Below are 27,425 nucleotides of genomic sequence, written 5' to 3'. Positions count from 1 at the left end.
GAAATACTTAATATAACTGGGGAGAAAAGAAATTTGTACCACAACTTGACTAAAAGAAAGAGTTGTTTGGCAGGACACGTTCTGAGACATCAGGGGATCACCAATATAGTAATGGATGGAAGTGTGGGGAGTAAAAATCAGAGGGGGACACAAAGAGATGAGCATCTCTCATCATTCAACATGACACGGAAAATGCCACAGGCAAAATTTTCTCTAAGGAAACTTGCACTTATTAGTGATGAGGAAACTTGCATTAATCAGTGATTGACAAGATCTGGCATGAGCTGAAAATGGTGAAATAAATCACCAACAATTACCGGGCTACTAGCGCCAACTACCATGAAAGTCTGCGTCAGACGAAAACCACTGTCCAGGTGCAACATTAACGTCTTCTATCCAGAAGTGAAAATTATAGTATTATTAGAGGTAGTCAGTATAAGCTGCGTAGCTGTCACAGGTTGCTCGCTCAGTTTCACAATTTAAACACTGACTTGTGATCCAGAGCCAATTAGAAATTCTTCTCTGGAGTTGTGATCCTACATAAAAAACTGCTGCAAGCAACTGACCATAGACTCTCTAGTGTTCGTGCAGCTGTAATGGGCATATTACATGTGCTTTTAGGACGCTGTCAATGAATGTGGACTCACTCTGCCACTCATCCTCTGAGTGTGGTAACTGCAAGGCCTTGAGCACTCTTGGGCTTCCTGAATTGTCTGTGATTGGAGTGTTCCACCGTCCTCAGACTTTGCTCCACTGTTGCCTCAGCAGCACGATTTTTGTGCACCACCAGGTCTTCTTTGGTTATGGTCCTGCTGTTGTTCCTTTCTGCTTAACTTAGCATTAAAATGAACAAACTATGCAACCACCTGGTGGACAGTGTCTCTCTGTTAGGCTGCTACAGTTGTGAAGTCACCATGCCTGTTCTGGAGCCAGTGGCATCAGCTTGTAGGGTCAGGCATATTCTGAGGGAACTGTGTGGTTCCTCCTTGATTTTTGCAAACATACTCGAATTATTCATTACTGCATCTGCCTTACATTCGAAGTCTTGCAGCGGTAAATCTGTGTAAGGAGCTACAATGACACGAATATTGGCCAGTAGCTTTCATAGCTAAAATTCATCCAATGATATCTATGGTAAAAATTCTGGGCTGGTCACAAAAATACTGCAGCGTTTATGAAGAATATATGTCTCCAGTCTGATATCTAATAATTTTTGTAAACATGTTTATAGTGGAAAAATAAAACTCTGCAGAACAATATCTTCAATTTGGTGAATCACAACGCAGAAAGCTTGATGCTGCTGATGCTTCAGAAAGTATTCACATCTTGTGAGTTTCTGTCTATCATTGTGGTACAGAGAGATGGTATTTGCAGAAAATCATCCTGAGTGTAGAGGTGAGTTTTCTTCTTGGTTCACTGAAATTTTGGGTTTGCTAGCCAATCCTTCAATTGTTTGAGGCAATACACTCACTCAGAATTGAAAATTTGTGCTGTGTAATTCATTCAGAAAGGAGTCACCACTATTGGATTATGAGTTCCTATGGCCTTACATCTCCCCCCATGAACCATGGACCTTGCCGTTGGTGGGGAGGCTTGCGTGCCTCAGCGATACAGATAGCCGTACCGTAGGTGCAACCACAATGGAGGGGTATCTGTTAAGAGGCCAGACAAACGTGTGGCTCCTGAAGAGGGGCAGCAGCCTTTTCAGTAGTTGCAAGGGCAACAGTCTGGATGATTGACTGACCTGGCCTTGTTACAATAACCAAAACGGCCTTGCTGTGCTGGTACTGCGAACGGCTGAAAGCAAGGGGAAACTACGGCCATATTTTCTCCCGAGGGCATGCAGCTTTACTGTATGATTAAAAGATGATGGCATCCTCTTGGGTAAAATATTCCGGAGGTAAAATAGTCCCCCATACGGATCTCCGGGCGGGAACTACTCAAGAGGATGTCGTTATCAGGAGAAAGAAAACTGCCGTTCTACGGATCGGAGCGTGGAATGTCAGATCATTCAATCGGGCAGGTAGGTTAGAAAATTTAAAAAGGGAAATGGATAGGTTAAAGTTTGATATAGTGGGAATTAGTGAAGTTCGGTGAAAGGAGGAACAAGACTTCTGGTCAGGTGACTACAAGGTTATAAACACAAAATCAAATAGGGGTAATGCAGGAGTAGGTTTAATAATGAATAGGAATGCGGGTAAGCTACTACAAACAGCATAGTGAACACATTATTGTGGCCAAGATACATACGAAGCCCACACCTACTACAGTAGTACAAGTTTATATGCCAACTAGCTCTGCAGATGACGAAGAAATTGAAGAAATGTATGATGAAATAAAAGAAATTATTCAGTGACTGGAATTCGATTGTAGGAAAAGGGAGAGAAGGAAACGTAGTAGGTGAATATGGATTGGGGGAGAGAAATGAAAGAGGAAGCCGCCTGGTAGAATTTTGCACAGAGCACAACTTAATCATAGCTAACACTTGGTTTAAGAATCATGAAAGAAGGTTGTATACATGGAAGAACCCTGGAGATACTGACAGGTATCAGATAGATTATATAATGGTAAGACAGAGATTTAGGAACCAAGTTTTAAATTGTAAGACATTTCCAGGGGCAGATGTGGACTCTGGCCACAATCTATTGGTTATGACCTGTAGATTAAAACTGAAGAAACTGCAAAAAGGTGCTAATTGAAGGAGATGGGATCTGGATAAGCTGAAGGAACCAGAGACTGTACAGAGTTTCAGGGAGTGCATAAGGGAGCAATTGACAGGAATGGGGGAAATAAATACAGTAGAAGAAGAATGGGTAGCTTTGAGGGATGAAGTAGTGAAGGCAGCAGAGGATCAAGTAGGTAAAAAGACGAGGGCTAGTAGAAATCGTTGGATAACAGAAGAAATATTGAATTTAATTTATGAAAGGAGAAAATATAAAAATGCAGTAAATGAAGGAGGCTAAAAGGAATACAGACGTCTCAAAAATGAGATCGACAGGAAGTGCAAAATGGCTAAGCAGGGATGGCTGGAGGACAAATGTAAGGATGTAGAGGCTTATCTCACTAGGGGTAAGATAGATACTGCCTACAGGAAAATTAAAGAGACTTTTGAGAGAAGAGAACCACTTGTATGAATATCAAGAGCGCAGATGGAAACCCAGTTCTAAGCAAAGAAGGGAAAGCAGAAAGGTGGAAGGAGTATATAGAGGGTCTATACAAGGGCGATGTACTTGAGGACAATATTATGGAAATGGATGAGGATGAGATGGGAGATGCGATACTGCTTCAAGAGTTTGACGGAGCATTGAAAGACCTGAGTCGAAACAAGGCCCCCGGAGTAGACAACATTCCACTGGAACTACTGACGGCCTTGGGAGCCAGTCCTGACAAAACTCTACCGTCTGGTGAGCAAGGTGTATGAAACAGGCAAAATACCCTCAGACTTAAAGAAGAACATAATAATTCCAATCTCAAATAAAGCAGGTGTTGACAGATGTGAAAATTACCGAACAATCAGTCTAATAAGCCACAGCTGCAAAATACTAACACGAATTCTTTACAGACGAATGGAAAAACTAGTAGAAGCCGACCTCGGGGAATATCAGTTTGGATTCCGTAGAAATACTGGAACACGTGAGGCAATACTGACCTTATGACTTATCTTAGAAGAAAGATTAAGGAAAGGCAAACCTACGTTTCTAGCATTTGTAGACTTAGAGAAAGCTTTTGACAATGTTGACTGGAATACTCTTTCAAATTCTAAAGGTGGCGGGGGTACAATACAGGGAGCGAAAGGCTATTTACAATTTGTACAGAAACCAGATGGCAGTTACAAAAGTCGAGGGACATGAAAGGGAAGCAGTTGTTGGGAAGGGAGTGAGACAAGGTTGTAGCCTCTCCCCGATGTTATTCAATCTATATATTGAGCAAGCAGTAAAGGAAACAAAAGAAAAATTCGGAGTAGGTATTAAAATCCAGGGAGAAGAAATAAAAACGTTGAGGTTCGCCGATGACATTGTAATTCTGTCAGAGACAGCAAAGGACTTGGAAGAGCAGTTGAACGGAATGGACAGTGTCTTGAAAGGAGGGTATAAGATGAACATCAACAAAAGCAAAACGAGGATAATGGAATGTAGTAGAATTAAGTTAGAATTAAGTTGGGTGATGCTGAGGGAATTAGATTAGGAAACGAGACAATTAAAGTAGTAAAAGAGTTTTGCTATTTGGGGAGAAAAATAACTGATGATGGTCGAAGTAGAGAGGATATAAAATGTAGACTGGCGATGGCAAGGAAAGTGTTTCTGAAGAAGAGAAATTTGTTAACATCGAGTATAGATTTGTCAGGAAGACATTTCTGGAAGTATTTGTATGGAAGTGAAACATGGACAATAAATAGTTTGGGTGGTGCTACAGAAGAATGCTGAAGATTAGATGGATAGATCACATAACTAACGAGGAGGTATTGAATAGGATTGGGGAGAAGAGAAGTTTGTGGCACAACGTGACTAGAAGAAGGGATCACCAATTTAGTATTGGGGGCAGCGTGGAGGGTAAAAATCGTAGATGGAGACCAAGAGATGAATACACTAAGCAGATTCAGAAGGATGTAGGTTGCAGTAGGTACTGGGAGATGAAGAGGCTTGCACAGGATAGAGTATCATGGAGAGCTGCATCAACCAGTCTCAGGACTGAAGAGCGCAACAACATGGCCTGACAACATAAATAACTCATTATTTAATGTTTAACATAAGATGCTATTTATTAAACCACATTAATATACACTTGATTGGAGCATAATTACATCATGTGTTGTTTAATCAAAGTACAGGCTGTGACTGTCTGTAGTCAGTGAGAATGCTTGCTGTAGGTGACAACACAATGAATGTCAATATGACACCATAAGTTCAGATGACAGATGTGTAAATATGCCAAAGAATGGTATTGCTGACATTTGATGAAAATTATAGCATGAAATTTTAGTGAATCATCACTTTTTCAGCATAAAAATACTCCATTGAGTGGAAGTTCTATAAAAAGTCAATCTCTGTTTATATTGTGGATGGCTGCAGCAGTCCAGGGGCACAGTCTTAACAGATATTGGCACAGTAACGAAATATACAAATGTCCTTTTAGTCTACCAGTACATAAAAGTGAAATCCCATCCATTGAGCTGCATGTCAAAGCTGTGATGTTCCAGTGTGGTGATGGTGATCATTCCATGGTTGTAGGCTGCAATGTGACTGTTGCTGAGAACTGCATCAAGGGCCTGAATAGTCGCCAGCACAATGATACTATACATGGTGAGTCACTAACTATTGCCACCTAGAATAACTCGGAAAGTATGATAGTAGCTGTCAAGTTTGAGAGACAAATGTTGCATGGGACAACAGGGGCCATAACATGATATTTGTTGTTTGTTGCTAAGTGGGCTTGCATCAGAGATATGATGTCAGCTTTTTAAAAATGGGATGCTATAGTTTGGTACTTGTTTTCTGATAGCGGCTGTCGAGACAAATCCAATGATGTGTAACAGTAAGTTCTTTGAAGGGCAATGAAGGTCAGAAAAGTGGCATTAACATCCATTTACAGAAGGTGTTCGAAGTAATGACCATTGGTATCAATATAGTGTTGCGATCGTCTAATCATGGGTTGAGTGGTATTTATCACATCAGCACTATCGAAGCACATGCTCTGGCAGTTCACTCTTGGATATCTTCAGGTGTAGTTGGAGTGTCTTTATAAACAATGTCTTTTTACTAATCCCTATATGAAAAAATCCAGAGGCGTCAACTCTGGCGAATGAGCCGCCCACGACACATCTCCTCTGCGTCTAATCCAACGATTTGGGAATTGTCCCTGAAGCTCATTTCTGGTCATCAGTGAAAAATGTGCCGGACACCTATCAGGTTGGTACCACATTCTGTTCATTGTTCCTAAAGGTATTTCTTCCAATAATAGACCTAATGTTTCTTGCAAGAATGTGGTATACTTCCTACCATTAAAATTTCCTTTGATGAAGCAGAGGCCTATAATTCTGTCCTCCAGAATCTCACACCATACATTCACTGACCTCAATATGGTAAGGATGATATTTATGGAGACACAGAACACGAACAACACTACTCTGGCTCATGCCAGATACCCTTGCAATTTGACGCGAACTAACGCGAGGATCTCTAACCACATTGGCAAGAGTACCAATTTCTGTTTCCTCGTTAATAATGTTCCTTTGCCGGATATGTTTCCGATGCATTAAAGATCCAATTGTTCTCAGTTTATCATATACATTCTTAATGTATGACATGTAGGGCGCGTATGTCGAGGATTTCTTTCAGTGTATAAGTGAGAGTCTCTCTCTCTCTCTCTCTCTCTCTCTCTCTCTCTCTCTCTCTCTCTCTCTCTCTCTCTCTCTCTCTCTCTCTGAATTTCGTTGGCATTCTCCGTAAATGAGAAGCATATTCACTTATTCTTTGAAGGAATACTACATTCACATTCACTTGATTCGAAGACACTAGTCTCACTGTTCCTATTAGTGTTGTATTGCGAAAATGTTGAATGGTGTACATGACAATGGCACGTTAGATTGGTATGCTGTAATTAGTGAATATTTACTATTTGCACGATATACAGGAGAGAATTGTCAGAGCACATGCTTCAATAAGTGCCGATGTGATACGGAATGCCACTCAATCCATGATAAGAAGATTGCAGCACTGCATTGATAGCAATGGTCATCCCTTCGAGCACCGTTTGTAAATGGACTTTGATGCCACCTCTGTAACCTTCATTGACATACAAAGACCTTACTGTACAAATCATTGGAGGCATCTCAACAGCCACTATCAGATAATACGTACCAAACTATAGCGTCCTACTTGTTGTGGTCTTCAGTCCTGAGACTGGTTTGATGCAGCTCTCCATGCTACTCTATCCTGTGCAAGCTTCTTCATCTCCCAGTACCTACTGCAACCTACATCCTTCTGAATCTGCTTATTGTATTCATCTCTTGGTCTCCCTCTACGATTTTTACCCTCCACGCTACCCTCCAATACTAAATTGGTGATCCCATGATGCCTCAGAACATATCCTACCAACCGATCCCTTCTTCTGGCCAAGTTGTGCCACAAACTTCTCTTCTCCCCAATCCTATTCAATACTTCCTCATTAATTATGTGATCTACCCATCTAATCTTCAGCATTCTTCTGTAACACCACATTTCGAAAGCTTCTATTCTCTTCTTGTCCAAACTATTTATCGTCCATGTTTCACTTCCATACGTGGCTACACTCCATACAAATACTTTCAGAAATGTCTTCCTGACACTTAAATCTATACTCAATGTTAACAAATTTCTCTTCTTCAGAAACACTTTCCTTACCATCGCCAGTCTACATTTTATATCCTCTCTACTTCGGCTATAATCAGTTATTTTGCTCCCCAAATAGCAAAACTCCTTTACTACTTTAAGTGTCTCATTTCCTAATCTAATTCCCTCAGCATCACCCGACTTAATTTGACTACATTCCATTATCCTCGTTTTGCTTTTGTTGATGTTCATCTTATATCCTCCTTTCAAGACACTGTCCATTCCGTTCAACGGCTCTTCCAAGTCCTTTGCTGTCTCTGACAGAATTACGATGTCATCGGCGAACCTCAAAGTTTGTATTCCTTCTCCCTGGATTTTAATACCTACTCCGAATTTTTCTTTTGTTTCTTTTGCTGCTTGCTCAATATACAGATTGAATAACATCGGGGAGAGGCTACAACCCTATCTCACTCCCTTCCCAACTGCTGCTTCCATTTCATGCCCCCCCCCCCCCCCCCAAAAAAAAAGTTGACCTTAATGTCTCTGAAGTGACCACACCTTGCAACAAACGATGTCGTATTATGGCCCCCATTGTCTTGTGCAACTTTTCAGCTCCTATCGTACTCTAGGAGCTATTCTTGGTGGCAATAGTTAGTGACTCACCCTGTATTTCTGATTTGCTGCATTTACATCCTTGGAGGCAGAAAGGTCTCTGAGGGAGGAGGGGGTGGGGCGGTGGAGCGACAAGGCGAGGTGGCAGGACTGGTATCCATGTCAATCAGAATGGCTGGCTAGGAACATCTGTGACCTGTTGTCCTGTGGGTTCCCAAAGGTGGTTCACCAACTTCCTGAGATTCTGAAACAGAAAGCTGTGTTAGGCAAACATGTGGTGAACTGGGCTCTCTGTGGGAGCGTGTCTGGTTAATACGCTTTTGGCCCCGAATGCCATCCAGCAATTCTACATTCAACATGTCTGTGCTGAGGAGGTTGTCAAAGGTAACCAGTCGGACTCACTTTATGAGAACGTAAGATGATCCTCACTGGGCTTGGTATTGCATGGAGAACATCTGGTGACGGCAGCAGCCAGGGTGTGGTTTATATGCTTGTGGTTGAAGAATAGAAACTTGGGAGCAGTATGGTTAGCCATACAGCTTCTCTGCTGGGGAAGAATACTCTTGGGTATACACCAGTATGATGCCAAGTAAAGGGAACCACATACTCCAGTGGGTGGTGGTGGTGATGACAGGACTTAGCCAATTGGGTATGAAAGGTGCAGAGAAAGCTTTCTGCCAAACCATTCAATACTGGGTGGAAAGACGCAGTGTGGATTAGAAATGCCATTAATTTGGCAAGATGTCTTAAATTTGGGAGAGGTAAATTGTGATCCATTATTGTCTGTAACAAAGGGCTCAGGAAGCCCCTTCAGGGCAAAAACCTTAGGCAGTGCTCAGATAGTCTGGGCCAAAGAGATAGAGGGCATTTTTATCACAAAATGCAACCCATTACATGCATCTATTGCAGTGACCAAGTGGCTCCTGGAATAGGGCCGGCAAAGTTGAGATGAGTACAGTACTGCGGGGCTGGAATAGTAGGGCACAGGAAATTGCACTGGGGTGGGCCAGAATTTGTTTGCTTTGGCAAGTGGAGCATGTGTTGATCATAGAAAAAATATCATTGTTTATACCTTGCCAGTATATGTGATGTCTTATCAGTCGTTTCATGAGCAACCCCTCCTCCCCTGCTCTTTGGTGCAGCAAATAGAGAGCCTGCTCGTGAAGAGTGTGTGGGATGAGGTCCCTGGTGCACCCTGTACTGTTAGGTAGGAGGAGAGTGCCTTGTATGACCAAATGCTCATGCTATTGCAGCTAGGAAGCCCAGGCCCTGTTGGTGTACCAGATGACCTCCTACAGTACTGAGTCGGATACAATATGGTGTTTGCAAGGTGGATGTCTAGCAGAAGGTTGGCCATGGCTTCCTTGGTGGCAGTCATCTGAAATCACGCCTTGGGGTAAGGATCGAAGTCCAGATGTTGACTGAGAAGTAGGCGAGATAAGGGGAAAGCTTTGGAATGCTGTGAGGTAGAGTGAAACTGGATGTCATATGAATAAGCTGATGAAAACAGTGTCCATTGCTGAAGACACCATGCTGTCTAGGCAAGAATGTCTGCCAAAGCCTTGGAAGAGGGCTGGAGCAGCTTACGATCCATCAGTAAGGTGAATTTGCACCTTCAGGCATATTTGTGGAATTTTTTTCCCCAAAAACTTTTTCTATAACTGTTTGTTCAATTTGACTATAGTTCCATTGAACAGAATTTCATGTCTTTGATATGAATGCAGTTGGGCATGTTACTCCACACATGTGAAAGCCCCACTCCTGTGCCATAATCCAAGTATGGTGAATTATCTTGAAGATACACACATAAAAAAAAAAGTTTTGCATCATCCCAGAAATCCTAAAGATAGACATTGACTGTGGATATTGTATCACAGACATAGTCCCTTTGACTGTTCAGAGATGTAACTAAACCAGTCCAAAGATGTAAACAACAATACATAAGCAGCGTCATTAGATAGAGGGGTCCGACAGCCGATCAGTTCGTCACTCCACCAGGATGGAGATACACTGCTCCTGTTGGCTGTAGTTCGGCCATGCCTATACAGTCAGTACTGCGGTTCAATCAAATCTGCATTGTTACTTTGTGCAAGGAAGGGCTCTCAACAAGGGAAGTGTCCAGGCATCTCTGAGTGAACCAAAGCAATGTTGTTCGGGCGTGGAGGAGATACAGAGAGACAGGAACTGTTGGATGGCCTGCCTCGCTCAGGCCACCCATGGGCTACTACTGCAGCAGATGACTGCTACCTATGGATTATGGTTCAGAGGAACCCTGACAGCAATGCCACCAGGTTGAATAATGCTTTTCATGCAGCCACAGGACGTCGTATTATGACTCAAACTGTGCACAATAGGCTGCATGATGCGCAACTTCACTCCCGACGTCCATGGTGAGGTCCATCTTTGCAACCACGACACCGTGCAGTGCGGTACAGATAAGCCAAACAACATGCCTAATAGACTGCTCAGGACTGGCATCATGTTCTCTTCACTGATGAGTGTCGCATAGGTCTTCAATCAGACAATTGTCAGAGATGTGTGTGGAGGCGACCCGGTCAGGCTGAACACCTTAGACACACTGTCCAGAGAGTGCAGCAAGGTGGAGGTTCCCTGCTGTTTTGGAGTGGCATTATGTGGGGCTGACAAATGCTGCTGGTGGTCATGGAAGGTGCCATAATGGCTGTACGATATGTGGATGCCATCTTCCGACATAGTGCAACCATATTGGCAAGGCATTAGTCTTCATGGATGACAATTCGCACCCCATCATGTACATGTTGTGAATGACTTCCTTCAGGATAATGACATTGCTCGACTAGGATATCCAGTATGTTCTCCAGACATTAATCCTATCGAACATGCCTGGAATAGATTGAAAAGGGCTGTTTATGGATGATGTGACCCACCAACCACTTTGAGTGATCTACACCGAATTGCCGTTGAGGAGTGGGACAATCTGGACCAACAGTGCTTTGATGAACTTATAGATAGTATGCTGCAACAAATACAGGCATGCATCAATGTAATAGGACGTGCTACTGGGTACTGGTGTGTACAGCAATCTGGATCACCACCTCTGAAGGTCTCGCTGTATGGTGGTACAACATGCAATGTGTGGCTTTCATGAGCGATAAAAAGGGGAGAAACGATGTTTATGTTGATCTCTACTCCAATTTTCTGTACATGTTCTGGAACTCTCGGAACCGAGGTGACGTGAAACTTTTTTTTGATGTGTGTATTTTGGACTCTTGCGCAGCTACCATAGACTTCAGTAAGAATCTAGAACACCTCTTTTCAGTGTTTGAGCGTTCTATTCTTTATTCATAAGCAGATAAACCACATTCTGGATGCTGTCATCATCACAGGTCACAGGTTCTCCATACAATACAAACGAAGATAAGTGTGCAGCATGTTGAATACTTAGGTTACATATTTAGCACCTCAGGATCTATTCTACATCACAGCATGTAGAGGTGATACATAAATTACCTGCACCCAATGACAAGTCAAAGTCCATGTCCATCCTGGGACAGTTAAATGGTTACCGTCATTTTATCCCACATGCTGCAGCATCTGTGGAACACCTGCATCAATAGCTTCACAAACTCGTGCATTGGAAATGGTCTTCAGCGTGTGATAAACCAATCTGGTACTCAAAGAATTCTCCTTCAAACAACCTGTCTCACATCTTACCACGCCATCCATCAGGTCATGTTAGCAGCGGATGCTTTGGATTATGGCACAGGGGTGGGGCTTTCCCGTGTGATAAAATGGAGTAACATGCCCAAATGCATTCATATCAAAGACACGAAATTCTGCTCAATGACATTTAGTCAAATTGAACAAGAAGTTCTAGAAAAAGTTTTTGGGAAAAAAATTCCACAAATATGCCTGAAGGTGCAAATTCACCTTACTCATGGATCGTAAGCTGCTCCAGCCCTTTTCCAAGGCTTTGGCAGCCATTCTTGTCTTCAGCATTGGACACATCTGAAATCATGCTTTGGGGTCAGCATCAAAGTCCAGATGTTGACCAAGAAGTAGGCGGGATAAAGGGAAAGCTTTGGAATGCTGTGCAGTTGAGCGTAGGTACAAGCATATGGAATAGGTTCACAGATATCTGCGTGGCTCGTAGACTTCTTAAGTAATAGAACCCAGTACGTTGTCCTCGATGGTGAGTATTCATCAGGGACAAGGGTATAATCAGGAGTGCCCCAGGAAAGTGTGATGCTGTTGTTCTCTATATACACAAATGATTTGGCTGACAGGGTGGGCAGTGATCTGTAGGCTGATGGCTAAATGTGGAAAAATGTAAGTTACTGCAGATGAGAAGGAAGATCAAACCTGAAATGTTCGCATACAGTATTAAAAGTTTAGAGTTGTGTAAATATCTGGGCGTAATGTTGCAAAGGAATATGAGATGGAACGGGCATGTGAGAACTGTGTTAGGAAAGGCGAATGGTCAACTTCAGTTTATTGGGAGACTTTTAGGAAAGAGTGGTTCACCTGTAAAGGAGATTGATATAGGACTCTAGTGAGATCTGTTCTTCAGTACTGCAAGAGTGTTTTGGATCCATACCCGGTTAGATTAAAGGAAGACATCAAAGCAATTCAGAGGCAGGCTGCTAGATTTGTTACTGGTAGGTTCAAACAAAATACAAGTGTATGGAGATGCTTCAGGAATGCAAATGAGAATCCCTGGAGGGAAGGCAACATTATTTTCAAGAAACACTATTGAGCAAATTTAGAGAACTGGCATTTGAAGCTGATTGCAGAACAATTCTATTGCCTCCAACATACATTGCGCGCGAGGACCATGGAAGACTTCAGGGCTCCTATGAAGGCATACGGACAGTTGTTTTTCCCTCACTCTAGGAAAGGAAATGACAAGTAGTATTACATGGTACTGTCCACCATGCGCCATACAGTGGCTTGCGGAGTATCAATGTAGATATAGATGTAGAAGTAGATGTAGGTCCAGTGTTTGCAGTAATATCCATATGCTCCTGATCCTTGTAACCAAACTACCACTGCTTTATTTTAACAGTGGTCATTGTGAGTTGATTATAGCTCAAACTTAATTTATGCCTCTGAAAGAATTGCTCAGCAGTGTATGGATAGCATCAACACTTACACACCACACAGACTCATTATATGCCATTTCATTGCAGCAAAATGCCGTAGGATTGTAGCTTTCTGCTAACGTCTTAATTTCTTTCACAGCAGTCTTTCATCTCATTGTGGAGGCAACAAACAAGTGTTACTAGTTGACAACACCATTGTTCACTCTCCCTCCACTCCCCACAACACTGTGGATGTCTCACAAATTATGATGTTGAACACAGGCTTATACCTACTTCACTGGCTTCGTGTTAGTTTTTCTGACTGGGTATTCTGCTTTTATCCCGAAGAGCAGTGCTTAAGGTAAATTGTGTGTGGTGAACATCCAATTTTTGCATTCTTTCAGCTCCACCTTTCAAAAAACAGTGCAAATACACAACCTATGAATGAGTGAATAAGTAAATATGAATGTAATAGAGGGAAACATTCCACGTGGGAAAAATATATCTCAAAACAAAGATCATGTGACTTACCAAACGAAAGTGCTGGCATGTTGATAGACACACAAACATACACACAAAATTCAAGCTTTCGCAACCTAAGGTTGCTTCATCAGGAAAGAGAGGAGGAGAGGGAAAGACGAAAGGATGTGGGTTTTAAAAGGAGAGGGTAAGGAGTCATTCCAATCCCGGGAGTGGAAAGACTTACCTTAGGGGGGAAAAAATGACAGGTATACACTCGTGCGCGCACGCACACACACACACACACACACACACACACACACACACACACACACACACACATCCATCCGCACATGCACAGAATCAAGCAGACATTTGTAAATGCAAAGAGTTTGGGCAGCGATGTCAGTCGAGGCGGAAGTACAGAGGCAAAGCTGTTGTTGAATGACAGGTGAGGTATGAGCGGCGGCAACTTGAAATTAGCGGAGGTTGAGGCATGGTTGGTAATGAGAAGAGAGGATATACTGAAGGACAAGTTCCCATCTCCGGAGTTCTGACAGGTTGGTGTTAGTGGGAAGTATCCAGATAACCCGGATGGTGTAACACTGTGCCAAGATGTGCTGGCCATGCACCAAGGCATGTTTAGCCACAGGGTGATCCTCATTACCAACAAACACTGTCTGCCTGTGTCCATTCATGCGAATGGACAGTTTGTTGCTGGTCATTCCCACATAGAAAGTGTCACAGTGTAGGCAGGTCAGTTGGTAAATCACGTGGGTGCTTTCACACGTGGCTCTGCCTTTGATCGTGTACACCTTCTGGGTTACAGGACTGGAGTAGGTAGTGGTGGGAGGGTGCATGAGACAGGTTTTACACCGGGGGCGGTTCAGGGGTAGGAGCCATAGGGTAGGGAAGGTGGTTTGGGGATTTCATAGGGATGAACCAAGAGGTTACGTAGGTTAGGTGGACAGCAGAAAGACACTCCTGGTGGAGTGGGGAGGATTTCATGAAGGATGGATCCCATTTCAGGGCAGAATCTGAGGAAGTCGTATCCCTGCTGGAGAGCCATATTCAGAGTCTGATCCAGTCCCAGAAAGAATCCTGTCACAAGTGGGGCACTTTTGGGGTTCTTCTGTGGGAGGTTCTGGGTTTGAGGGGATGAGGAAGTGGCTCTGGTAATTTGCTTCTGTACCAGGTCAGGAGGGTAGTTGCGGGATGCAAAAGCTGTTTTCAGGTTATTGGTGTAATGGTTCAGGGATTCCGGACTGGAGCAGATTCGTTTGCGACGAAGACCTAGGCTGTAGTGAAGGGACCGTTTGATGTGGAATGGGTGGCAGCTGTCATAATGGAGGTACTTTCGCTTGTTGGTGGGTTTGATGTGGACGGACGTGTGAAGCTGGCCATTGGACAGATGGATGTCAACGTCAAGGAAAGTGGCATGGGATATGGAGTAGCACCAGGTGAATCTGATGGAACCAAAGGAGTTGAGGTTGGAGAGGAAATTCTGGAGTTCTTTTTCACTGTGAGTCCAGATCATGAAGATGTCATCAATAAATCTGTACCAAACTTTGGGTTGGCAGGCCTGGGTAACCAAGAAGGCTTTCTCTAAGCGACCCATAAATAGGTTGGCATACGAGGGGATCATCCTGATACCCATGGCTGTTCCCTTTAATTGTTGGTATGTCTGGCCTTCGAAAGTGAAGAAGTTGAGAGTCAGGATGAAGCTGGCTAAGGTAATGAGGAAAGAGGTTTTAGGTAGGGTGGCAGGTGATCGGCGCGAAAGGAAGTGCTCCATTGCAGCGAGGCCCTGGACGTGCGGAATATTTGTGTATAAGGAAGTGGCATCAATGGTTACAACGATGGTTTTCGGGGGTAACAGATTGCGTAAGGATTCCAGGCGTTCAGGAAAGTGGTTGGTGTCTTTGATGAAGGATGGGAGACTGCATGTAATGCGTTGAAGGTGTTGATCTGACGTTGACCTCATCTATCCAATGGCCAGCTTCACACGTCCGTCCACATAAAACCTACCAACAAGCAACAGTACCTCCATTATGACAGTTGCCACCCATTCCACATCAAACGGTCCCTTCCCTACAGCCTAGGTCTTCATGGCAAACGAATCTGCTCCAGTCCTGAATCCCTGAACCATTACACCAACAGCCTGAAAACAGCTTTTGCATCCTGCAACTACCCTCCTGACCTGGTACAGAAGCAAATTACCAGAGCCACTTCCTCATCCCCTCAAACCCAGAACCTTCCACAGAAGAACCCCAAAAGTGCCCCACTTGTGACAGGATACTTTCCGGGACTGGATCAGACTCTGAATGTGGCTCTGCAGCAGGGATAAGACTTCCTCAAATTCTGCCCTGAAATGAGATCCATCCTTCATGAAATCCTCCCCACTCCACCAAGAGTGTCTTTCCGCCGTCCACCTAACCTACGTAACCTCTTGGTTCATCCCTATGAAATCCCCAAACCACCTTCCCTACCCTCTGGCTCCTACCCCTGAACTTCCCCCGGTGTAAAACCTGTCCTATGCACCCTCCCACCACCACCTGCTCCAGTCCTGTAACCCGGAAGGTGTACATGATCAAAGACAGAGCCACGTGTGAAAGCACCCACGTGATTTACCAACTGACCGTCCTACACTGTGAAGCTTTGTATGTGGGAATGACCAGCATTCGCATGAATGGACACAGGCAGACAGTGTTTGTTGGTAATGAGGATCACCCTGTGGCTAAACATGCCTTGGTGCACGGCCAGCACATCTTGGCACAATGTTAAACGATCTGGGTTATCTGGATACTTCCCACTAACACCAACCAGTCAGAACTCCAGAGATGGGAATTTGCCCTTGAGTATATCTTCCCTTCTCGTTACCCACCAGGCCTCAACCTCTGCTAATTTCAAGTTGCCGCCACTCATACCTCACGTGTCATTCAACAAGCTCTTTGCCTTTACAAATGTCTGCTTGTGTGTGTGTGTGTGTGTGTGTGTGTGTGTGTGTGTGTGTGTGCGCATGCGTGCACGAGTGTATACCTGTCCTTTTTTCCCTCTAAGGTAAGTCTTTCCGCTCCAGGGATTGGAATGACTCCTTACCCTCTCCTTTAAAACCCACATCCTTTCGTCTTTCCCTCTGCTTCCCTCTTTCCTGATGAAGCATTCTTAAGTTGCAAAAGATCGAATTTTGTGTGTATATTTGTTTGTGTTTGTGTGTCCATCAACGTGCCAGCACTTCAGTTTGGTAAGTCACATCATCTTTGAATAAGTAAATACTAATATAGCAATAATTAGTGAAGTTTGGAAAACTCCAACAGTTGTATGACAGTTGCAAAAGTTGCTTTTGTTTATCTTCACAGCACTGTCGTATGAACTCAAGGATTTCTTAGGATTTTCTTGCTTATTTTGTTATGGTCGTTTCAGATTACAGTAGAGGGGAAGGAAAAATGTCTGACTTTAAATATACTTTTCAAGTGAGATTTCAGTCTATGGCTTCAGTTGCAATAATATGCAGCTAGTGAGGCATCAATAACATGAACAGTCTCTTATTGCTGCAGTAGTAGCTAAAGCAGAAAGTGGCAGAGCCCATACAGAGTAAAAGAGAGAGAAATTGTAATTTACTCATAAAATAACTTTATTGTAGTCGAAAAATTAAATTTTCTACGTTATTGTCACTTATTATGCAAGGATTTTTCTAAATACTTCCAACAGAATTACAAGTAAATATCTAGTGAATTTGGGCAATGGACTTCCAGAACTGGAGCTGGATTATCCTATCACTGAGTTATGGCCATGCTCTACTATTAATGTCATTCAAAGCAGCTAGACAGTGTAGTGCCCACACAATTCTGATTTATACATAATACCATCCAACTAGGTTTGAAGTGCATTTTTGTGCAGAAAAGAATTTTCTTGATTGCTTAATAAGGAACAGGAAAGATAAAATCTGAGGGCACAAGATCTGGTGAATAAGTGCATGAGGAATGACTGCCCAAACTCCTGGATAGTTATTTGTGAAATCAGCAGAATGCGTTGTCATGTAGGGCAGATACTGATGCAGTTTTTTTTTTTTTTTTGTGAAATTTTTTATACTGCATCCGGAAAGACTCTCACTTGTTGGCAAAAATGCCAGCTGCAATGGAAAGGGTTCATAGTGCACACAATCATTTTTGTGCCACTAGGTACAAAATAATAAACATAAGTTGCACAATTGTTCTGTTGCTGCGTAGCTTGAATCTTTTTGCAGTTAGACATACCAAAGAATGTCTGCAATTATTTAACTGTAGAATTACTACTACTCTTGAAGCAGTGTCAAACTCACCTGCGTAAGTAAGATGACAAACATCCTTTCTTAAAATCAGAGGTTGCAATACCCAAGAAAAGAGAGCTATGAACAGGTGCTTGGCATTATTGAAGAACTAAGTAAAAAATTTACAGAGAACTATTTGAAATTGGTAACTTGTGGATGTCCTTTGTGTGAGTACATTTTACCATTGTATTCCGTGTGTGTGTGTGTGTGTGTGTGTGTGTGTGTGTGTGTGTGTGTGTGTGTGTGTGTGTGTGTGTGTAGCTACTGGTTTATTAAGTTATGTAGTTTGTTTACTTTCTTTACTGTGAATGGTATCCAAGATTTAAAAAATTATTCTTTGTAAGATGCACCTCTACAAGACACTCCGTGAGCGCCATCGTCTTTCACATGAACCTCGCCGTACATTGAGCCTATTTCTCAAAGACATAGGCATGCCTATTGAACATGCTGTTTCCTTTTGGAAGAGAGAATATTCACAGAAAGCTACTGCTGCATGCAGTTGCCAGCATTCCTGGCAAAAAGACATGCGGAAACTAGTGTATAGTATACGCCATATGTATGGTTTAGAAGGCAGTCGTATCAATTACAGAGCACAGTCATGTAAGGTTATACAGGTATGTATGAATTTTCAAGCAGATATCAAGAATTAAGAAGTGCTAATTAAATGTGTTACTAATTTTTCCTCTGATTTTAATTTGGATGTAGATTTGCCAAAATATAGCATAACTGTGAAAACTATTGGCTTATTTATGAGGTGTTAAAAGTACAAAAGTGCTTATACAGTACATACATTTCAGCAAATTCACTTTTCTTCTTCATTTTTGTATGTTGTCTCCGTTTTACCCAATTCTGCGCACGTATGTAACTGTCTACAGTCAGAGGTACAAACCCCTGAGTATGCTTATGAAATATTGTATAATCTGTTATTTGTAGCTCATCAGTAGTAGTTTTTCAAATGATGTTTCTTTGTCAAGCTACCTTCCATTAAGAACCTCATGAGTGCAATCGACTGTGATAAGACTTTCAAAAGGGTAGAGCACAGCAATCAGTCATCCTTTTCTTGCAGGTTTTATTCGGCAAATCTAGATTCGGCTAGTGCTTAGCGATTATCAATGTACCATTTCATAGTATCGGTGCGTGTTCTAGTACATCAGCCCCCCTTTCTTCTGCCTCAGTTCGCTCAAGACTCAACTTGAACGAACAGTGACAGAAGCCCGAACAACAGGGGGCTGATGTACTAGAACATGCACTGATACTATGAAATGAAGTGGTACATTGATAATCGCTAAGCACAAGCCGACTCTAGATTTGCCGAATAAAACCTGCAAGAAAAGGATGACTGCTGTGCTCTACCACTTGAAAGGATGTTTCTTTGCTTACAGATTTCATTCGACTACAGAAAAATTAATATCCATTGTAAAATGTAGTAATCCTATACATGATTTCTTGTTATTAAGAACAGTTACGGAAATTGACCATCTAATGTTGTACATTAACACCATAAGGTCTGATAATTCGTATTTTCTCATCAATGAATGCTTATTTATGTCACTCACTAAAAGAGCTTGAAAAATCATGTATTATGAAATTATTTTTATGTCTAATTTTATCTTCACTTAGTGACATTCCTTGTTTCAGCTAAGACCTTGTAGGTAGTTGATAAATGGGTATCATTTGTGCAAAATGAACTAACAGTGAATATGTTATTATGTAAGCTATTTTTTTATTACATATTACACCAAAATTTATATTTGCCAGTGAGATTCTCACACAGTGAACTAAAAAACAACTGTGGCACACATACTCTCAACTCAGTTCCCAAATTTATTTTTTCTTTAACTGTAATGCAGTGTGTTCATAACATCCAAAGTAAGCTACACATACCTCTTCAATGCCACTAAATGGTGGGCATCTCAGGGAACCTAATTGGAAAGTACTGGGATCATGGTCAGAGAACGTGAAGGCTCAAAAGAGGAGACTGTTAAGTGTTAGGGTGGAACTTTGTTTGTTTTGGAAAATGAGGATTATGGTTTAACGGTCTGAATAGTAAGAGTGAGTGAAATCTAATCTTGATGCATTCTGCATAGTGATGGAATGGAGGGCTGTTGAGGTAAACCAACACAACTCTCTATTCTGCATAATGCTGATTGTGCACCATCATCTGGTTCCTTAAAGCTAAAAGCCACAAAGACGCCAAAATTTTGTGGTGATACGTTGAGACTCATACGTCCCAAGGAAAATTTAATGCCACCAGATTCTTTAATATATAAGTATATTGTGAGTAGTTCATCAGTGATAGGAAAGTGTGGCTCACGTCTTTTGCTACACATCATGCTGTCTTTCATCTACATCAGCATACATACTCTGCAAAATACAGTGTGAACCACAGTGTGGCAGAGGGTACTTAATGTAGGGTTTCTTCCCGTTCCAACCATTTGTGGACCACAAGAAGAATGACTTCCTAAATGCCTCTGTGCACCCTATAATTACTCTATTTATGTCTTTGTGGCCTATGCGGGATTGATACTTTGGGGGCCGAAGTAAGGTTCCAGATTCTTTCCCTGATACTACTACTTGAAAATTTAATAGTATTTTTTTGCAGGATGACTGCTGCCGTCTTCAGGTGCCTGCCAAAGCATAGTTTTTTTACCATTTCTGTGATGCTCCCCAATAAGTCAAACAAAACTGTGGCCAAAAGTACTATCCTTCATTGAAAAAAATGCTATATCCCCAATTAGTCATATTTTGTAAGGATACCCCATATGTAAGAAACATTCTAAATAGGATGCACGGTAACAATCTCCTTTGTAGACAGACTGCATTTTCCCAGTACCCTGTCAATTAACTGAAGTCTGTCACCTGCCTTGGCTAAGACTGACCTTATGTGATAGTTCCATTTCATATGCATACAGACTGTTACAGCCAGCTGTTTGAATTACTTTATTGATTCCAGTTGTGACTCATTGATATTTTAGTCAGAGGATACTACTTTTCTGCATTTTGTAAATTACACTATTTTACAAATAATCTATGAAAAGTTTGATGTTCCTATTAATACTGACTGTCAAGTCATTAACATGCAAGATGAACAGCAAGGGTTCAACACATTTCCCTGGGGCATATCTGAAGTTATTTCTACATCTGTTGATGAATATCCATCCTCCCTACCAGGAATTCATCAGTGTGCTCATAAATTTTGTTTCATAACCAATATGATTGTACCTTTGCAAATAAATGTTGGTATGGTGCTGAGTCACATGCTTTCTGAAGTCCAGAAATAATGCTTGCACTTGGTTGCCTTTATTTGTTCTTTCAGAATGTTGTTTAGGAAGTGAGAGTTGAATTTTACATGGCCAACTTATTTGGAACAAGTGCTGGTTGGTTTGGAGAAGATCATTCTGTTCTGGGTACCTCATTATGTTTGAGCTCAGAATGTGTGCTATGATTCTACAAGAGAATGGGTATCAAAGGGATTGAATGGTAGTTTTGTGAATCACTTATGTTATCTTTCTTGTAGAAGGGTGTGACCTGTAAGTTTTCCCAACCATTGGCCACAGCAATATATTTGATGTCTCTGCTATATTATGGGTAAAATGTCAACAAACGCTGCTTTAAATTCTGTATAGAATTTGATAGGTATACCATCAGGCCCTGTTTAATTTTAGTAATTTCATGTATCTATCAATACCACTAACACTAATGTCCATATCATTCGTCTTTGCAGTGGTTCAAGAGTTAAACTCTGGCAGTATTCTGTAACGTCCTTTGTAAAGGATCTATTGAAAAAGAGTCCAGCATTTCTACTTTTGCTTTAGCTACCTTCAATTTTGATTTGTCTATCATCCACAAGCATCTGGACACTTGACTATGGTGGCACTGAGAATCTTTTGAACAGAATTTCTTTGGATTTTGTGTCAGATCTGTCAATAGGATTCTGCCAGGGTAGTCATTGAAAGCTTATTGTATTGCCATTTTGACAGAAAAGTATGTTCTGATCAGTGTCTGTCTATAGCCCTGTGCCATGTTTTGCACCTGTTATGCAGTAAATGTTATCACAGTATTTTTTAGCACCTACTGTATAGCAAGGTTAATGTCCTTAACATGTTATTCTAAAGATATTGTTATCTACGATGATTTAATTTACTTCCAGGGAGTTGGTCTCCCTCTTTACAAAGATGGAGAAGACACCACAGAGAAACAGTTCATTCAACGGCTTGAAGTAGTGTTTTTTTAATAACAAGCTGCAACATTTATAGTTACACACCACTGGAAGCAGCTAAATAGTTTAATAGTATTTGGTGAATAGTAATTCAAGTGAAACTTGCTTAGATTTTTCACAAAATTAAAAAAAAAACTGTGATAGTTGATGAACCAATAATATTTTATTGCCTACAGCTGATTTTGGAATAATGTAATTCAATCTTCTGGCATACATTGTCAAAATGGAAACAACATGCTACAGCTATGGATTAGCAGTTACTGAGAATTAAAAATGTAACAGTGAACCAATGACCAGTCATTACTCACATAGAGCATGAAAGAACTAAAGTTGTCTTCAAACTCATGATCTCTGTAGAACCAAAAGTTCTGTGTCCTGTTTTATAAAACAGGGAGTCTAAGAAGTAACCAAAATGAAAAAAGTCCATTAGAAAACCAATATCCACAGAATCATGAAACACCTAACAATATTAAAAAGAGGAAAAGGACTGCACAGTATGTGAAAGACACTTGCTTCACATCCCAGTTGCAACCACCATCTTGCTCCTCTGGCTGTACTAAGGCAAAAACCGTAAACAGCCGAGATGAGAGACAAGTGTGAGTGCACACCACCCATGGTGCAAATAAAGTTGTGCATACAGCTATGGTAGGTGGAAGGTTTGCACCATGAACAAAGAAACCAAATAAGAGTGTGGACACTCTAAACACTAGGGAGGAAGAGAAACTGTAGCTCTAGATGTAGAACACAAAGGTGTGTAACCACCATTAACCAATTTTATAAAACAAAATTGAACCAGATAACAAAATTACAGTTATAAGAGGAAGGGCTCCAAAACAGACATAACATTGGAAAAACCTAACTTAAGCAATTACCTGAAATATACTGTAATTAGCTATCTAAAATATTGATGTGGTACAAATTTGTATTGTACTTGTAAATAATAGGTTTTAGCTATCAGTCGTCCTTTTGAAATTTTATTGGCAGATCTAGATTTCAGCTAGAAACTAGTCATTCTCAATGCACTATCATTTTTGATCAATGCATGTAATGCCTGTTTGGGCTGGCTTCATCCACAGTTCATTGAATTCAAGTAAGCAATTCATGCAGCAATATGTATAATTATACCCATTTCTCTTCATTTGCCTCAGACTTACGTAGAACACTATCTAATCTTCCAAGGAGGAACGTAAAGGCAGCAATTTTTACTTGTGTGTGTGTGTGTGGGGGGGGGGGGGGGGGGGTTAGAAGCAGCATGTGGGACTAAGTCAGTAGTGGACTCCTGTATATGTATGTCATATTCTTTACAGAATCATATATTAAAAACAAAGAATCCAAGACTTACCAAGCGGGAAAGCGCCGCTAGACAGGCACAATAAAATAACACACAAACAAAATTACGAGCTTTCACAACTGGCGGTTGCTTCGTCAGGAGAGAGGGAACACACACACACACACACACACACACACACACACACACACACACACACACACACACACACAAGCATAAAGGCCTTTAAATATGTCTGCCTGCATCTGCACATGCATGGATGGACCTGTGTGCGTGTGCACGTGCGCGAGTACACACCCATCCCATCCCATCCCCCCGCTCCCGGGTCTGGAACGACTCCCCACCCTTTCCCCCTAAAACCCACATCCCTTCATCCTTCCTCCCGACGAAGCAACCGCCGGCCGCGAAAGCTCGAAATTCCGCACGTGTGCCCGTGTGTCACTTTATTTAAGTCTTTCCGCTCCCGGGATTGGAATGACTCCTTACCCTCTCCCTTAAAAACCACATCCTTTCATCTTTCCTTCTCCTTCCCTCTTTCCTGACGAAGCAACTGCCGGTTGCGAAAGCTCGTAATTTTGTGTGTGTGTGTGTTATTTTATTGTGCCTGTCTACCGGCACTTTCCCGCTTGGTAAGTCTTGGATTCTTTGTTTTTAATATATTTTTTCCCATGTGGAAGTTTCTTTCTATTTTATTTACATCATTAATCTTTACAGAATCAGTACTAAGTCGGTGCAGAAGAAAGGCGTACCATTTCCTAAGTGTGGCTTTACATTTTATCCCATGTTAGTTAATAAGACAGGAATTGCTTTCATTGATGGAGTGGATTACTGAATAAAGGGCTGTTATATAACGTAAGAGAGAAAATCTCTGCAAAACAGGTAACTGCACACACAATACTGGCCTTGGGAGAAAGTGTCAATGACCCTGTTCCTCTTAAATGTTGAGGTGTCCCTGAAGACTAATAGTTTTTGAAAAATAAAGGAGGAAGAAATTAAACAAAATATTCGGGAGTATTCAAGATGACACTAGCAGGCATGAAAATGGATTAATAACAAACTTACAACTATACTGCAGTAATTGTCCAAGTGGATAAAGGGAAGAGTTCAGTTGTGCTTTCGCAGCAGGATATAAGGACAAGCTGAAACAATTTGTTGCTAGTAATAAGATAGTGAGGTGCAGGGACCTCACGAAGAAGTAGGCAGACAAAAATTCAGAAAAAAATAAAGGAACACTAAGATTTATACGGAAGAAAAGACAAAGAAACATCATCTTATTGAGAAACCATAAGGACCTATACTTCAAGCAAATTGACAGAGCAAAAGGTGGGGTTGCAGTGTTTGTCAAGGACTCTTTTTCACTCCTCACCTATACCCTTGGCAACAACACTTGAAATGGTTGCTGTTTGAACAGTGGCCCATGTTGACATCACAGTGTGTTCTATGTACCTACCACCCCATGAGCCACTTGACAGTGGGGTCCTCACTCATCTTCTTGATGAACTACCCCGTCCCTTTCTCCTTCTGGGATACTTCTATGCACACAGTGCACTATGGGGTTTTAACACCACTTTCTGGGTCAGGTACTTGAGGGTCTGCTATGCACAACAGATCTGATACTGCTGAACTGGGTCAAGCTACACAATTTAGCACTGCTATGGGTTCGTCTGCAACCATAGATCTCTCCTGCTCGCCTGCCCTTGCAGACACTGCTCAGTGGGCAGAGGATGATGGCCTCCATGGTAGTAACCATTTCCCCATCTGGATACGTCTGCCTGATGGAGCAGATCTTGACAGGAAGTAACCAAGATGGTTGTTCAAAAAGGCTAACTGGATGCTTTACAGACAGTTATCTGTTTTCGAGCAATGTGACTGCATCCAGGACTGGGTGGATCACATCACAGCTGTGACTCACCATGCCGCTGATGCATCCATCCCGCAGTCAACGGAAACACCTAGGAGGCAACCTATCCCTTTGTGGAACAATGAATGTCGGGCACAGTTCAGGCATAGTTCAGTAAAATTTTCATTCACTGTTTTAACTTCGTTGAGTGTTCCAGTGGCTGCTTGAATTTTTTGTTTTCGCTAATAAATCGTGTGTAGTTTTGTTGGTATTGGTATTAATTGTGATTTAGTAGTTTTAATAAAAGTAATTGTTTTTTTTTCAATTTTGAGACCAATGGTAGTTCTAAACATAGTTCTACTGGTATAATTGAACTTAGGTAATGCAGACATTTAGTTTTTTTTCAGTAACTGTAAAATTTTACCATGAGGGAGAAGTGTGGCATTATTGGTGGTTGATGAGTAGTGGGTTATGGTGTAGTATTTGTTAAAATATTTTCATTGGGGGGGGGGGGGGGGGGGGGGGGGGGAATGCCGTGGGGAAGCCAGTGGGCATTCTAGCGAGATTCTCTCTTGGGAATGCAGAGAAATAAGATCAGTGCCCTTCGGGTGCAGTTGCAATATGCAGAGGTGGAACTAGATAGGTTGAGGAGGGTGCAGGCTGCTGGGGAATGGGAATTGACAGTTAGCAAGAAGGCAGCTAGGAGGAGGTGGTTTTCAGACACTAGTACTTTGCATATATGCAATAGATTTGACCAACTGTCAGAGTTGAGTGGAAAGGAGCCTCTTGTAGCTGTAGGTGTTGGAAACATGAAGCAGTCCTCAGCTGTTGCGAGGAATAAGTCAGTTGCAAAGTCTAAGGTTCTGCCTGCTAGGTAGTTTGCATAGTAGAGGTGTGGACCAGCAGTTGCAGGAAGTGCTGGAGTGAGTACGAGGTCACCAGCATTCTGAAGCCTAGTGCAGGATTGGCTCAGGTGACTGACAACATAGGGGAGTTATGTAGGAATTTTATGAAAGAGGGTCAGGTAGTGATTGTGGGTGGAGCAGGGAATAGTCTTGATAGGGATGGGGAGGTAGGTGGTGACGTGGTAAAGATAGCTACTCAAACTGGTGGCACTAATGTGCATTTCGTGCAACTGTTTCAGTGTCATGATCGGCTCTCTTAATGCAGCTGTTAGATGTGTTAACATGGGGCTGGAGAAGGCACTGATGGTAGAGGACACGGGTCACATTTCAGTGGTGCCATTTGAGTCTGTCAATAGATTGGGTTTAAATAGGCATGGCCTGCATCTCAATAGGTATAGGAAGGGGATTCTGGCCAAGCTTATAGGTGACAGTGTAGTGGGTGGTGGTTGGGTCACTTATGGTTAGTCCCTGTAGCAGTTGGTGTTAGAGCTGCACCTTTTTTAGATTGATGTCAGCTGATCGGTTACCTGCTTAAAGGGAGTCACTCTGACTAAGGGTTCACCTTCAGAGGACATCAAGTTTCCAAGGAGAGAAGGAATTAGCAAATTTCATCAAAATATGAGGCACTAGAGATAAAGTTAGTGAACTGCTTGTAGATGTTGACTCTGACATTATTGGTATAACAGAGCGCCACGTAAATAATTTGACAATTCAGAGGCTTTCTGTACAGTAAACATATTAGCTGGCTGTTTTTCAAGGAGTTCCTTGCAGAGTGGGGGAGTGTCCATGTACATAAAAAACAGTATTCCATTTGAGTCCGTAGACATATCATGGCACTGCACTGAACAAATATGTGAATGTGTATAGGGGCAGTTGAATTTAGTGAAACAAAACCTCTAACTCTGACTTCAGAGCATTTATGCTCAAGCTAGAGGGTTCTTGGTTTACTTTACAGGAAGTACAGAAAAGGATGTTGGTAGATCTCCTAAACTCATGTGATCTGATGCAGACTGTTTTTTCTAATTAGGGTACAAGGGAACAGTAGCACAGCCATAGGCAATTTTTTTTTCATTACAGATGGGCATTCTGTGAGTAAGAGGGTGAATGGCCTTTCAGACCATGATGCACAAATTTTAACACTAAAAGGCTTTTGTACTCAAACAAATGTCACACATAATTATGAACCATGTAGGGAAGCTAATCCATTGGCAGTAGAGTGTTTTTTTAAACACATAAAGAAACAATAGTTGCAGGATGTTTATAGTGCCAATAACATAATGACAAATATAATGCTTTCCTTAATACATTTTCATGCTCTTTAAGAGTTGCTTTACATTAGAACTTTCTAAACAGGATTCTAGCAGTAACAGGTGGCCTGAGTGGCTGACTAGTGGGATGAGGGATATCATTTCGAACAAAGTAGGAA

General features: G+C 41.9%; 1 protein-coding gene across 5 annotated transcripts in view; it reads left to right on the top strand.

Moving 5' to 3' along the window:
* LOC126268225 (DNA primase large subunit-like) overlaps nt 1–27,425 on the top strand; it is a 123,195-nt gene that overhangs the window by 69,418 nt on the left and 26,352 nt on the right. For 4 of the 5 annotated variants that reach the window (XM_049973860.1, XM_049973862.1, XM_049973861.1 and 1 more), the window contains one exon: nt 18,092–18,361. The exons of the other annotated variant lie outside the window; for it this stretch is intronic. In XM_049973860.1, the coding sequence (XP_049829817.1) occupies nt 18,092–18,361 (270 nt within the window). The remainder of the gene's footprint in view (nt 1–18,091; nt 18,362–27,425) is intronic. 5 annotated transcript variants of the gene reach the window in all.

The sequence above is a fragment of the Schistocerca gregaria genome, chromosome 4, assembly GCF_023897955.1.
Source record: "Schistocerca gregaria isolate iqSchGreg1 chromosome 4, iqSchGreg1.2, whole genome shotgun sequence".
Lineage (NCBI taxonomy): Eukaryota > Metazoa > Arthropoda > Insecta > Orthoptera > Acrididae > Schistocerca > Schistocerca gregaria.
Note: the sequence above shows the minus strand (reverse complement) of the source record. Positions and strands in the feature narration are given on the sequence as shown.